This window comes from Rhododendron vialii, chromosome 5a, assembly GCF_030253575.1.
Source record: "Rhododendron vialii isolate Sample 1 chromosome 5a, ASM3025357v1".
In the NCBI taxonomy this organism is placed as follows: domain Eukaryota; kingdom Viridiplantae; phylum Streptophyta; class Magnoliopsida; order Ericales; family Ericaceae; genus Rhododendron; species Rhododendron vialii.
The window spans coordinates 894,341-909,959 of NC_080561.1; the positions used below are offsets into that span (position 1 = coordinate 894,341).

General features: G+C 39.1%; 1 protein-coding gene across 1 annotated transcript; it reads left to right on the forward strand.

Moving 5' to 3' along the window:
• Positions 1-15,351, forward strand: LOC131325333 (uncharacterized). Its single transcript, XM_058357532.1, has 9 exons — positions 1-379; positions 494-611; positions 1,926-2,046; positions 10,873-11,412; positions 11,500-11,652; positions 12,526-12,666; positions 13,083-13,130; positions 13,296-13,732; positions 14,556-15,351. The coding sequence occupies exons 3-9, from the start codon at positions 1,977-1,979 to the stop codon at positions 15,168-15,170; spliced, it is 2,004 nt and encodes a 667-aa protein (XP_058213515.1). The 5' UTR covers positions 1-379; positions 494-611; positions 1,926-1,976; the 3' UTR covers positions 15,171-15,351.
• Positions 15,352-15,619: the final 268 nt, after the last annotated feature.

Consider the following 15,619-nt stretch of genomic DNA (forward strand, 5'->3'; position numbering starts at 1 on the left):
TGAATCAAACGCTAACTAAATTTAAGCAGCCTGACAAAGATCTCATGCGAAAAAGGAGACGCTTGGGAGGAGCCCTAAATTATACCAGCTGGAAACACCGTACCCCCCTCCACTCCGGCTGACCGCCGGGTCCGAAACACCGCGGCCACGGTTCTTTTGGAGAAGAAAAACCCGGGTATGTTGCGCATCAGGGACGAACGGGGGTGGTTGCCGGTTCATTTTGAGGCTATTTGTGTGAAAAAGGAGACAGCTTTCGTATTTGTTGAAGGTTACATTTAAGGATCATCGAATGCGGTTATGAGAACGCTTTTCTTCTCCCCTGGGTCTGGACCGTCTGGTACCGAGCTTCTGATCCATGTTCTAACTTCCGGATTCTATGGTGAGATAGAATTCCCTCATATCATACAGGTGTACGAAATTGTTACTACTTGATTATGGCGTATCTTAATTATGTTTCTTATAGTAATGATCAATATATTGTTTTGACTAGCAGATTTAGCTTTGGATTTAGTTAAACGCCATCCCCAGTTGGCTCTGGCACAGACAAATACCATGACAATGACTGGTTTGGGAGCAATAGCTAGAAATGTACGTGCAGGCATTTCCAAGTGGTACGCACCTGAATTTTTGGGAACGCATTATTTATGCTCGTAAGTCGTAACCCCTCCCGTATCGGCCAAAGAATTTATACACAAACACAAATGTACATATACATGTTATTCGAAAACAAGAGTTTTTGTCACTCTACTACGAATAACAAAGAAAATAGAATAATCACACAACCAAGAAAACACCATGTTGACGGTACAATAAGCACTGTTTGGCGGTGCAAAATGTTTCCGTCTCAAAAGTGCTAACCCAGAAACAGCCCAAAAAGCCTATGTGGACCTGAACCTCCACCTCTTCCTCGTTTGGATCCCACCTATAATTTTTCCTCCTGTAATTTTTTTTTTTTTAAGGTGTGCCGGACAAAGTAGAAAATGAATTTTAGTTCTAATTTGGCCCTATTACACTTAACAACAGGAGCCCTATTAGAGCATCTCCAATCCATATGTCAATTTTATCATGACATGTCAAATTGAAGAATTGACATGTGAAATCTAACGGCGGGTGTCACTTAAGGAGTTTTATAAACTGAAGATATTTAATTGAAATAAATTTCATTATAGGTGCTTATGAGGATTTGGCTGAAAGTTCAGGGGCCAAAATAAAAATTTTTCAAAAAAATTTAATGAGCCGGGTGGGTGAGACCCACCAGGATGTAATCGGGTTAGTGGTATCTGAATGGCAGATAAACAACTATACATATGCAGATCAAGTGCACGCAAAATAAAGATCACAAAAAAAAAAAAAAGGAATTATCACACAACGTACATATATCTATCTAGTTACTCCTAGTACAACGTAAAGAGAACAACTTAGAGTGCTTGGATCTAAAGCTAGAAGCGTGAAAAAATAAAGCTAAGCGAAATATCCTCTGATAGCTAGCCTTCAGTCTAACTCATGTTGTTGGTTTTTTTTCTTTTGGTAATGCAGGATGTCCCGGGTCAGTTTGCGCGCACCTCAGACTATAATTCCTGCCGCCCCTCCCACAGCGTTTACACGCTTACGCGTGGGGTGAGGTGGCCCTAAGAACAAAATAAACGCCTAAGTCCCAAGCTAAAACTACTTGGCTAATTTCTTGAGGTTGGTTCTTTAATTTTCTTTTTGAGGAAAATGTCGTTGGTTCTATCTTTTTGGAAAGTTGCATGTAAATAAGCATCTTCACGTACAACAACGTAGTGAAGGTCAATAGTTTTATCTTTAATTTTTGGTCGGTACCTATAAGATTTTCGCTTTAATTATTCCTTTCTTCTTACTTTCACATCTATTTATTCGTCTGGTTCTGCTATAAATATACTTATACAGTAGTATTACTTAATTAGGCGAATCAAACAGTAGCTAAAGCAGCAAGCTAGGATCTCAAGTGTGTAGTCATGGCGGCGGATTCATCAGCTTTCAACAGGCAAATTATGACTGACACAACGGAACACAGAAGAAGGAAAGGTGAATAATGCCATATCCATTAATTTCCGCATAAAACTTTTCTGATTTCTGTTAACGTAAGTGCGGTGGAATTCCGAGTTATGCTATTATCACATACAATCACACAAATTCTATCACATTCAACATGGGACCCCATGTTTGATTTGATAGAGTTTATGTAATTATGTGTTTAAGTGTGTGTAGTTAGAGAATTATTGTTTAGAAAAACTAGTAGTAGTAGCTAGGCAAATACTCCCTTCGTCCAATTTGCTTGTCCAATTTGAGGCATACAACTTTTTTAGGGAACACAATTATTGCTCCTATAAATGCTCAACTTTTCAAAAATTGCCCTCCTAATTTTTTTGAAAAATAGTACTTTAGTTCAAATGGTAAGGGACAAAAAGATAATTTTGTAGCTTTTGGTCCCTTAGTCTTCCAAAGTGGACAAACATTTTGGGACAAGTAAAAGTCCAAAAGTGGAAAAACAAATTAGGACGGAGGGAATACTATTCTTTCATACCTTTTAATTTGTACAGATATCGTGGGCCATTCTCGAATTCTTGATTTTAGGGAGACTAGGCCCCGTTCCAACTAACCTTCTTTTTTAAAAAGTTCTTTTTCTTCAATTTTCAAACTCAAATATAATGAAAATGAAAAATAATTTTTTGATTTTTTTTGCACCGTATAAAAGATCTCAATGAAATCTATCAAACAAGATCCATATTGGTAGGAAAATTATTTGCATAAACATATAATTTTTGGACTTGAAATTACCTTCTTTTTTCCAAAACCTTCTTTTTTTAGAGTTGGAACTGTTGAAATAAACAGTAAGCTTGATTGGGTTTGTGGAATTGGCAGCCTTTGTGGACTTTGTGGAATGGATGAGGCTCAGCCGAATTCGTGGAATTGGCAGCCCACGCTTGAAGACTTGGCTCAGCCGAATTCGTGGAATTGGCAGCCCACGCTTGAAGACTTGGAAGCCTCGCATGGCTATGAACAATTGTATGAGTTCCTCTATAAAATACAGGTTGTATTGAGAGAAAAAAATGTGAGTGGAGTAAGAGAATAAGAGAGTTACAGAGAGAGAAATTCCTCCTCTTTGTATGTTATTTTCAGATTGAATGAGTTCAATATATGTGAGTGTGTTTGTGCAATTCTCTTGTGAGTTTCATACATTATAAGTGTGTGATCAATACTCCTCCACCCAACAAAGTGGTATCAGAGCCCCAGGCTCATCCGTAAAAAAAAAAAAATCTCTCACAAAAGAAAATACCTTCGGTATTCTACTGCTTGTGTAGCCCGCCCAGAAAGCAATTCACTCAAAATCATATTTTTGAGTTCAAGATCGTCTCAGCCACACCAGTCGGTCGCCATAAAATCCAGCAACAAAAACGAGCCGCCTCTTGTCCAGTCGAAACAACCACTGGGTTGAAGGCCAAAATTTCGAATTAATCGAAAACTTGTTTTGACACATAAACGAGTTCTTTGGACTCAGAAGTTCACCAGGGATTTTTCCGTCGCCGAAAAAATTCCGGTGTGGCCCTCACGCGCTGCTCGAAGAGCTGTTATCCAAAATTGCAGAAACAAAAATCTTATCCAAGACTCAAATTGATACCTGAGTCTCGTGCATCTCGACGATACGAAGAGATTTGTGCAAGACCCATCTTGAACGGAGGTGTACAGAGGTTGCAATTGCCGTTCGACGGAGTTGCGGCAAACACGCGTCTCTGTTTTTTTCTTGAGAAGAAGACGGAAGAAACAGAAAAGTGATAAAGGGAAAAAGAGGTGGTTGATTGGGATCTCAATTATTACAAACCAAAGAGGTAGTTGGTTGTCTGATCCCATTACTCCTACCGAGCTACTTTCCATAAAAGCTGGTCCACCGAAGGTTCAATTGCAGTCTAACTCCTGTACTTTTGAAGTTATCTAGTCAAAGTTCAAAAGTTGCAAAGATTTCACTTTGACCCCAGTAAACTAGATTCCATCATTTCTAGTTTCGATGGCTAATGGAACATCCCAAGCTGTTATTCCAAAGCTCACCAAGGATAATTATGATAATTGGTCTATCCAAATGAGAGCACTGCTGGGTGCTCAAGATGTTATGGAGATGGTAGAAGAAGGTTACGATGAACCCGCCTCAAAAGAAGCTGAAACAGCTTTAAAGGAGGAACAGAAGACCACACTTCGTGCCGAGCGAAAGAAGGATTGCAAAGCCAAGTCCATCATCTATCAAGGACTTGACGAAGCCACATTCGAGATCATCGCTTCCGCCAAAACTTCCAAAGAAATTTGGGAGAAGCTGCAGAAGACCTACAGAGGTGCTGACAAAGTAAAGAGGATTCGCCTTCAAACACTACGAGGTGAATTCGAGTCTTTACGAATGAAATCCTCAGAATCTATTTCTGAGTATTATGCTCGAATTATGGTGGTTTCAAATCAAATGAGGAGAAATGGCGAAACTCTCACCGACACGAGAGTTATAGAAAAGATCTTGCGATCTTTGGATCGCAGATTCGACTTCATCGTTGTTACGTTAGAAGAACTTAAAGACGTTTCAACCATGTCTATTGAAGAGCTCGTGGATTCGCTGCAAGCCCACGAACAGAAGTTGCACAGAGACGATGATAGAGCCCCGGAACAAGCTCTACAAATGAAGTTATCCCTCAATGAAGGAAGGTACGAGCAAGGGGGGACATCTCAGAGGGGACGAGGCTATGGTTCCCATGGAAGAGGCTCTAGAAATTCAAATTCCAGAGGCAGAGGTGGCAGAGGATTCTCCAGAGGAGGGAATCAAAATCATGCTCCAAGAGGAGGTGGTCGAGGACAACAAAATTATGCTCCAAGAGGAGGTGGACGAGGACAACAAGGTCATAATCCACGAGGAGTAGGACAAGGCAGAAGAGGCAGTTACAACAATCGTTCGAACGTTGACAAAAGTAACGTTCAGTGTTACAATTGCGAAAAGTATGGCCACTATAGCAACGAGTGCCGGGGAAGATCAGCATCAGATCAAGTTGGCGAAATAGCCAACTATGCAGACAAGGAGCCATCAGGAGGAGATTCAATGAGTCTCATGGCACACAGCCCAATCGAGCAGGATCAAGGTACATGGTTTCTTGATTCTGGAGCCAGTAATCATATGACTGGCTCAAGGCAGCTTTTTACTGAACTTGATGAAAAGGTTCAGGGAGATATTTCTTTTGGTGACCTCTCTAAAGTACCAGTTCGAGGGAGAGGTGATATTATAATCAAAAGGAAGAATGGAGATCATGCATTCATCTCTAACGTCTACTATGTTCCAGACATGAAGACTAATATTCTTAGTCTTGGACAATTCCTTGAGAAAGGCTATCAAATTAGCCTGAAGGATATGCAGCTGACGGTTGCGGATGCTCGAGGGAAGCTGATAACTCGAGTAATGATGGCGAAGAACAGGATGTTTCCGCTAACTGTTCTTCATGACACGCCAAAGTGCCTCAATGCCATTATCAATGACAAAGATTGGATATGGCATCTCAGATATGGGCACCTCAACTTTGAAAGCTTGAAGCTGTTGGCAAATAGGAAGATGGTTAAGGGCTTACCTCATATTCAACATCCAAATGAGGTATGCGAAAGCTGCATTCTTGGCAAACAACACCGCAATAACTTTGGAAAGCAAGTTGATTGGAAAGCATCTATGCCTCTCGAGCTAGTACACACAGATGTTTGTGGTCCATTAAAGCCAATCTCAAATGGTCAGAACAGATACTTCCTCACGTTTATCGACGACTATAGCAGAAAGACGTGGGTATACTTTCTGAAATTGAAGTCAGAAGTATTTGAACAGTTCAAAGAGTTCAAAGCTCTTGTTGAGAAAGGAAGCGGCTACCACATTAAGACATTGCGGTCAGACCAAGGAGGAGAGTACACTGGAGATCAATTTGAGGGATTCCTTAGGCAACAAGGAATCAGACACCAGTGCACACCTGCCTATACTCCTCAACTAAACGGTGTAGCTGAAAGGAAGAATCGCACCATTCTCAACATGGCTAGAAGCATGTTGAAAGATAAAGACATGCCCAAGAGATTTTGGGCCGAAGCAGTTCAGTGTGCAGTTTATCTACTGAACAGGTGTCCTACGAAGAATGTGCAGTCGAAGACACCACAAGAAGCATGGTCCACTCACAAGCAAGGTGTGGGTCATCTCAGAGTGTTTGGTTGTATTGCCTATGCTAAAGTTCCGGAGGCTAACAGAACCAAACTCGAAGACAAAGGAGTTAAGTGTATCCTTGTTGGATATGGTGACAGAACGATGGGATACAGGTTGTATAATCCCATCACTCAGAAAGTGATTTTCAGCAGAGATGTCATTTTCGAGGAAAATGAATCCTGGAGCTGGGGTCAAATAGAAGCTACCAAGAATATGGAGCTAACACTTGAAGATGAAGAACAGGTACAAACCAAAGATGTACCTGGTAGACCAGAAGATCAACCAGCATCTTCCCGTGGTTTCTCTTCACCACAACAAGGTGAACCATCCTCACCAGTTGAACGAGAAATTTCAGACATGAGGCCCAGAGGAATTCGGAACTTGAATGATCTGTATCAGAATACAGATCAGATGGATGCAGATTTTACCATGTTCTGTCTGCAAATCAGTTGTGATCCAGTTAGTTTCGAGGAAGCTACCCAAGAAGGAAAATGGAGGAAGGCTATGGATGAAGAGATTCAGTCCATAGAGAAGAACAAGACTTGGGAGCTAACCTGCCTCCCAAAAGGTCACAAGGCAATTGGAGTAAAGTGGATCTACAAAGCTAAGAAAAACGCTCAAGGAGAGGTTCAGAGATACAAGGCAAGGCTTGTAGCAAAAGGATACAAACAAAGAGAAGGCATCGACTATGGCGAAGTATTCGCCCCTGTTGCCAGGATGGAGACAATCAGGCTAATAATCTCATTAGCTGCTCAGAAAAGATGGAAGATCTACCAGTTGGATGTCAAGACAGCATTCCTGAATGGCCTTCTAGAAGAAGAAATCTATATTGAGCAGCCATTTGGATATGTGAAGAAAGGTCATGAAGACAAAGTGTACAAATTGACGAAGGCGCTATACGGGCTGAAGCAAGCGCCTCGTGCATGGAATACCAGAATTGATAAGTACTTCCAAGAGAATGGATTCGAGAAGTGCCCTTACGAACATGCACTCTATATGAAGAAGGAGACTGATGGAAGCCAGTTGTATGCATGCCTCTATGTTGATGACTTGATTTTTACAGGCAACAATCCAGCCATGTTTGAAGCATTCAAGAAGACGATGTTTCAAGAGTTCGAAATGACGGACATCGGACTTATGGCTCACTTCCTAGGCATTGAAGTGACGCAAAGTGACGAAAGAATTTTTATCTCCCAAAGCAGGTATGCCATGGAGATACTGAAGAAGTACGGGATGGAGACATGCAATCCTGTGACGACTCCAGTCTACAGTGGACTGGAACTGAAGAAAAGTGATACTGGGAATGTTGATCCAACCTATTTCAAAAGCTTGGTTGGAAGTCTGCGATATCTAACCTGTACTAGGCCAGACATACTCTATGGTGTTGGGCTAGTCAGTCGATACATGGAGACGCCAGATCAGTTACACTTGTTCGCAGCAAAGCGGATTCTCCGCTACATCAAAGGAACTCATAATGACGGACTATTCTATCAGTCAGGCGGTGACCTGAATCTTTCCGGCTATTCAGATAGCGATTGGGGAAGAGACTTGGATGAAAGGAAGAGCACAACAGGGTTCGTTTTCTTCATTGGAGATACTGCCTTCACTTGGACATCCAAGAAGCAAGCGATTGTGACATTGTCATCTTGTGAAGCTGAGTATGTTGCCGCTAACTCAGCTGTCTGTCATGCTATATGGTTAAGGAATGTGCTGAAGCACTTGGGCTTTCTGCAAAAATTGCCCACAGAGATCTATGTCGACAACCGCTCTGCAGTTGCGCTTGCAAAGAACCCGACTCATCATGAAAGAAGCAAGCACATCGATACCCGCTACCACTTCATCAGAGAGCATGTAAAAGCAAAGGAAGTGGAGTTAGTTTCTTGCAGGACATATGATCAAGCAGCAGATATCTTTACGAAGCCCCTCAAACATGAAGCTTTCGTCAAAATGAAGACAATGCTTGGAATGAAGAATCTCTGAGAATCAAGCTTAAGGGGGGATGTTGAAATAAACAGTAAGCTTGATTGGGTTTGTGGAATTGGCAGCCTTTGTGGACTTTGTGGAATGGATGAGGCTCAGCCGAATTCGTGGAATTGGCAGCCCACGCTTGAAGACTTGGCTCAGCCGAATTCGTGGAATTGGCAGCCCACGCTTGAAGACTTGGAAGCCTCGCATGGCTATGAACAATTGTATGAGTTCCTCTATAAAATACAGGTTGTATTGAGAGAAAAAAATGTGAGTGGAGTAAGAGAATAAGAGAGTTACAGAGAGAGAAATTCCTCCTCTTTGTATGTTATTTTCAGATTGAATGAGTTCAATATATGTGAGTGTGTTTGTGCAATTCTCTTGTGAGTTTCATACATTATAAGTGTGTGATCAATACTCCTCCACCCAACAGGAACACCTACTAAATGTTAACAAACAATCTGATAGGAAATTAAATTCTGTACTAAATATGTCTTTGTTTCTATATATGCATGTCATACTTTCAATCCTGATGTCCTAATGTTCAGTTAATTAGCATGAATATTTGCCATGTTTCAGTTACAATTTTTGGTGCTTTGATGTACGTAGAACAAGTGGCCGAGATATTTCTAGAACAATAAAGTCAAAGAAGAAATTGAGTGGTTGACAAGAAATAGATTTATGGAAATTTTATTTTCGGAGTGATCTTATTGCTATGTAATTAGATCCGCTTGTTTTGGCACAGAAAATCTTAGTTTCCTTTAATGATTTTTTATATTATAAAACGGAGCGATTTTTGTTAAAAAAGTCAGGTATATAAATGAAAGTAACCTCTGAAACCGTTAGATCATTTCCTCTTAACTTTGTAGCCATTGGATTATTTCTTTTTTTAAAAGATATTGATAATATGCTTTTAATAAAGTCATACTTTTTATTCTTTTAATAAATCCATACCTCTCTATCCTCACTTTTTAGGTAATGTATTTCTATGTAAATATTATCTTTTATGATCAAATAGGAAATGGTAACTGTCGCGTTGTGGTGATTAAACTATTGCGCGGTTGAGCAGAACGGATAACTTATCCAAGCTGAGACGATATTACATTTCAATGTCAGATCGAATGTTAAATAGGTTATAGTTGTTCGATCGGAAGAATACTTCATAATACATACTCCGTAATACAAACCTCCATCCTCATGACCGGTAACTACACATATTTTCCCACATTTATTTGTTTTTTCCTTTTCCATTGATTCTCTTTTAAGTTGTTTTATTTTAAGTTGATTTCCCTCCATCCAAAAAGTGTTGATTATCTTTTTGAATTCAAATAAACTCTATAATTGTTTTTCCAACTGTCCGATCATTTTTTACTTTAAGTAACAATAAACCTACAATAGTAATGTTAGAGTGAAGTTCATCTCTGTTTTACATTTTTCAAGCTTTGGAGTTCAGATTCCTACAGTAATATTTCTATATTTTCTCACTTTTTTCGTTTTCCACTTGCCTAGCGGTTAATTAATAAGAACACTTAAGTTTTGTGGCATGGGTAACAAGCGTCCGATCGCACTTTATGTTTTCTTGCGTGCACCGCTGTCCCAATATTCTCTCCCTCCTTCTCTCTTGCAGCTGAATTCTCTCTCTTTTTAGACATTTTAAAGGTGCAATGGATTGATGTGTTCCGTAACTATTTATTTTGTGTTAATGTAGTTGATTAAATGAACTCTGTTGATAGCTTACTTGAAAATACTACCTCTAGGAGAAGTTAGCTTGGTTGATGGGATGGTCAACAATAGACAAGGAAACTAGTTCATTTGAATTGTGTTCAGAACGAGTTGTTTTGTGTCTTTAGTTACTTACGGGCAAACTCTAATACTAGTATAAATAAGGGTGTAGGCCTAAGAGATCGTTCATTCAACTACATATATATCAATAAAATTTTCAGAGTTTCTCTCTTCTTTTCCTTGTGGATTTTAAGGCTTGTTCGTGGATTCGAGTATTTATCTCATCATCTGGAATGCTATCTAGGCCGTGTAAGTTTCGTTGCATCATGCTTGATAATAACTCTGTACTTCGATCGCATTTCGAGAAGAAATAGTTCAATTAGAGTGAAAATCGGGCTTTAAATATTTGTCATTGATTATGATTGAAGTTTTTCAAGTTTTAGGGCTCCTCACAAGAAAAAGTAAAATACCTTTAGGCTTTATTTATTTGGACGTAAAATATTTTTCAGTAAAATGTTTTACCTATTTTTTGATATTTAGTTGTGTAAAAAATGACGAAAATATTTTACATGTAAAATATTTTTGATCAATTGGATGAAAATAACTAATCATTTAATCTTCCATAAGTTATTTTTCGAAATGAATCCGCTGCCTTCTACTGCAATTCTCACTACTCAATTTTTTCGATCGTCACTCCTAACCCACGTTCAATTCCAATAATCTTAAATTTCTCCACTATTTAAGGGCTCCCCCCCCCCCCCCCCCTCTCTATATTATTTTGTTGATTTTTAAAAATATTTTAAAGTGCCAACCAAACATCAAAAAATAAAAGTTTAGAGTTTGTTTTCTGAAAAAAATATTTAACAAGAAAAATATTTTATATTGTAACAAACGGAGTCTTAGTGTAAAATTATTTTGACGTTATCATTTTTCGTTTTTAATTGTCGGGCTAAACCAACCGTCCATAGAAGCTGGAAGGAATAGATTACCAGGAGAGAAGGACGAATACCAGAAATACACACCGCTACTAAAAGCCGCACTGAGAGGCGATTGGGAAGCAGCCAAGAAATTCTTCGCCCAAGACCCAAAGGCGATCACGGCCCCAATCACAAGGGAATTAGAGTCTGCGCTTTACATGGCCACCGGCACCGGACCGGCTGCGATCAATTTTGTGGCGGAGTTGCTGAAACTAATGCCGGCTGAGGCATTGACGGAACGTGATATAGCCGGACACACCCCCCTCCACCTCGGCGCGTGGGTCGGAAACACCGCGGCCGTGGTTCTCTTGTTGGAGAAAAACCCGGGTCTGCTGCGCATCAGGGAGGAGCGGGGGTGGTTGCCGGTTCATTTTGCGGCGATTCATGCGAAAAAGGAGACGCTTTCGTATTTGTTGAAGGTTACGTTTAAGGATGATGCGGCTATGAGAACGCTTTTCTTCTCCCCAGATGGGTCGACTGAACCGTCTGGTACCGACCTTCTGATCCATGTTATAACTTCCGGATTCTATGGTGAGGAAATTGTTAGCACTTGATTAGTATAAATGGCTTGTCTTGATTATGTTTCTTATACTAATGAACATTTTTTTTGACTAGCAGATTTAGCTTTGGATTTGGTTCATTGTCACCGCCAATTGGCTATATCACAGACACCCAATGACAATGACTCTGGTTTGGGAGCAATAGCTAGAAAGGCGCAGGCATTTCCAAGTGGCACGCACCTCAATTTTGTGGAACGCATTATTTATACTTGTAAGTACACGACTCAGTTAGCTAATTTTTCATTCAAATAGTTGAGAGGGTCCGTATAGACAATTATAAATGTTAGGCGGTCTCCATGAAAAAAAAGAAAAGAAAGACAATTGAAAGGGTCTCCATTTACTTTAACCTAAATTCTTTCTCGTCTAGACCCCAAATAGAGAAATCGAAGTCTAATCAGCTTGATGGGATTCGTAAAGATAATTGTTTTCGGCCCAAAGACAGATTAGAGTCCAGCAATTGGGAAAAGGCCCATCAGTTTCAAACGGCCGTCTTTAAAGAAATGTTTAGGGAAAATAAAGGCCAAGAACGTGTCTTGATAATTAATATTTGTCAATGATATTTTTAGTTTTAACAAATATTCTTAGTATGTCCTTAGCAGGTATTAATTATCAAAACACTGGGCTGTCATTTTCCCAAATGTTTAGGGTAGCCTAAGTACATGGTGATGGTTAGTAAAATTATAAAAGAGAGTCACTATAACTAATAAAACTAAAATTACGTATTTCATAATTTTTTACTTTAATACTAAATATGTTTATCAAACAACTTTTCAGCTTAAAAAATTAGCATTAACTTTCAGTAATTAATTTAGGAAATTGATTCACACTCCCTTTTTGTCTAACTGCACTATATTTTTTGTCGTTATTCATGCAGAATTACAAAACTACCCTTCATACATTTTTTTTTCTTCGTATATGAAAAAGATAATCATGTAATTTCACATCACTATAAAAAGAGAGAGAGTACATTTGGATAAAAAATGGGTGTGAAAATCAATTCCCTTAATTTATTACTCCATATCAATTTTCAGTTTTATCTAAGTCTACCATATATCTTACTTTTTTGGTTTTTGCTCCCTTGAAGATGTTCCGGTGAATAAGTTGGAGAATTATGCTGAAGACCCCAGTGGAGTTGAGATTGAGAATCCAGTTAGCAATTCTCAATTGCCGGTGCAAAAGTATCAATGGGCTCGCTTCATAGGGAAAGCATTCTCCATGCCTGCAGGTTTGTCTTAAACCCCACTTTGATCCTTACTGCTTTAGGTTGCTAGACCTCTTAATTTGCTTAAGCTCGGAAATCATTCAATAAATCCGAGACCACAGACCAAAATTTATAGGTTTACCCGGAATATAAGCGGGGACGAAATTCTGAACGCCTTCGTAAGAAAAAAAACGAAAAGAAGAAGAAGGATAGGTGCATTACTTCAATACTTATCGGCAGATGACGACATTTGCATATAGAATGCTATGGCAACATGTATAGTCACCTATAATATCAAAGCACGGGACTATATATAATCCTTTCCAAGAAATGATAGCTACTTAGCTAGCCATGTTATTTCAGATGCGATTAAGTGATTGAATTTAAAAACTTTCATCCCATCATGCCCTTAAAGTTAACTGGTTTTTTATTGAATACAGTGAGCCAAAAATCGCAGGCCGTGCTTTGGAAAGTCTTTGCTCTATTAGGTAAGGAATATATGCAGTACCAATTTAATTTGAAACACACACACACACACACATTGGATTCTGTCTGTTCTATTCTGTGCAAGCTATTGTGTCTTGTGTACATAATGACTCAACTGGATTTTATCACATTCACGACCTTTGTTAATTTCTTTTTACCAAATACAGTGCCTCAAGTGAAACGCATTCGAGAGCAAAAACAGATGCATCAGCATGCACTTCAACTAGTCAGATACCTTGTTAAAGAAATAGTGATTTTCAACGACTTGAGCATGTACGATTCACTTGAGACAAAGGTGGTTGTTAATGCAGCAAGGCTGGGGATTCACGAGGTTGTTGAAGAGATTGTAGAATCAATTCCCAAATTAGCTTGGGCTCGAGACTCAGAATGTCGTAGCATATATCAACGGGCGGTGATAGAGCGCCATGAAAATGTCTTCAACCTCATATCTCAGATGAGCGACCATAAACACACTGTATCAATGAATATAGATGAGTCTGGGAACAATATCCTGCACATAGCTGGACAATTGGCACCTCTATACAAACTCAACCTAGTTTCTGGTGCAGCTCTACAAATGCAACGCGAGTTACAATGGTTTAAGGTAATGGATTCTCTCTTTCTTTTACATGTTTCAATGGACTCAGGGCCCTGTTGTGCCAAGGCACTGTAGACTACTGTAGTGTTGTGCCAAGGGTTAGGCCTTTTCTCGAGCTCAAAAACATAGTCCAAACCATTTACCATTTAGAACTAGACACGAAATACAACCTTGTAAAATATCAATTTTGATCAGACATCGTTAACCTAGTAAACAAATCGGTTTTATTCTTTAAAATAACATCAAATTGAATTTAAAGATACACAGCCAGAGTAGTTGATTGATTGTTAAGCTACCTGATCAACTGAATTTTTTCAGGATTGTTCTTTGCGTCAAACTCTAAAGTGAACGGTTCGGATTATGTTTTTGATCGAGCTCAGAAAGAGATCCGAACGAATGTCAGAGCAGGCCTGTAATCGCTATTTTAGTAAATGTATTGACATATATGAAGCCTCTGTAGTGTCTGATTGTCCCACATCTCATCTGGAGAGGCTGCAATAATTTCCCTACTAGATGTTATTATCTTCACTATGGTGCATAACATTCGAAAAGGCACAACTTTTTAAAAATCCAATCACTTATTTTTTGGTGTCTACTCTGGTAAATCTGCCATGAAAATATGAAATAGCTTAATAGTTGTCACAAAATAAAAAATTTCATTGTTCCCCAAACAAGAGGCATCTTTGAATTCCTTATCTTAATTTGTTCTATGTGTATTCTCCAACCTTATTAAAGAAACAAGGAAATTAAAAGATACATATCTTCATTCTTTAATGGTACCAGAAAAAACATATTAAATCCTTTCAAACTCATTTGGGTCATGATGCAGGAAGTGGAGAAGTTTGTAAGACCCAATTATATAGAGAGGCCAAACATAAATAATGAAACACCAGCAATGGTATTTACAAGAGAACATGAGAAGTTAGTAGTTGCAGGTGGGGAATGGATGAAAAACACAGCAAATTCATGCACCATTGCAGCAGCGCTTATTGCCACCGTGGTATTTGCAGCTATACTTACTGTTCCTGGAGGCAACGATGACTCGGACGGCCATCCAATTTTCTCTAAAGAAATTGCATTCACTGTCTTTATCATTTCAGATGCACTTTCTCTATTCACATCCACCACTTCTCTCTTGTTGTTCTTGTCCATCTTGACTACGCGTTATGCAGAAGGTGATTTTCTTCATGTTCTTCCCAAAAGGCTGATAATTGGACTTGTCACACTATTCCTCTCTATAACAACCATGATGGTGGCCTTTAGTTCTACGCTATATCTTGTGATAGGACACAAAAATGCATGGCTACTCTATCCTGTGGGTGCATTAGCATGTTTACCCATCACGTCTTTCGTGCTTCTTCAGTTTCCACTCCTTGTGGATCTCATCTCTTCAACATACGGCCCTGGAATTTTCGGCAAGCAAAGTGATCGACAGTTCTTTTGAGATCAATATAGTAATGAAGAATTCTGAGCATTTATCATCATCTAATGATATTATTGTTGTAAAAGTAAACTTGATTTTAGGTAATTCTACGGAGTTGTGGAGACACATGATACATGAATGTGGTATGGTTCATGCATGTAGCTGAAGATTCATTTTCTGGTTCAACAGCTAGTCATTATTGTTATTCATGTATGGAGTCTAAGGGTCAAGAGTCATCTAGTAGTTTGTGTACTTGGTAAGATTCATGTATCTAGGAGTCTATAAATGCCTATGTAATCTAGTGATTCTAGGTGTGGCCAAAGTGTGATGGATAGTAGAATAGAGTGATTAGAAAGAGTGGGGTTGAATAGAGTGATGAACCATTAGAAGTAATTGAGTGTGATAAAGATTGTTGAAGTATTTATCACAAATTATGTGTTATCTCCTCTCTCACATCTTTCCTACTTTGT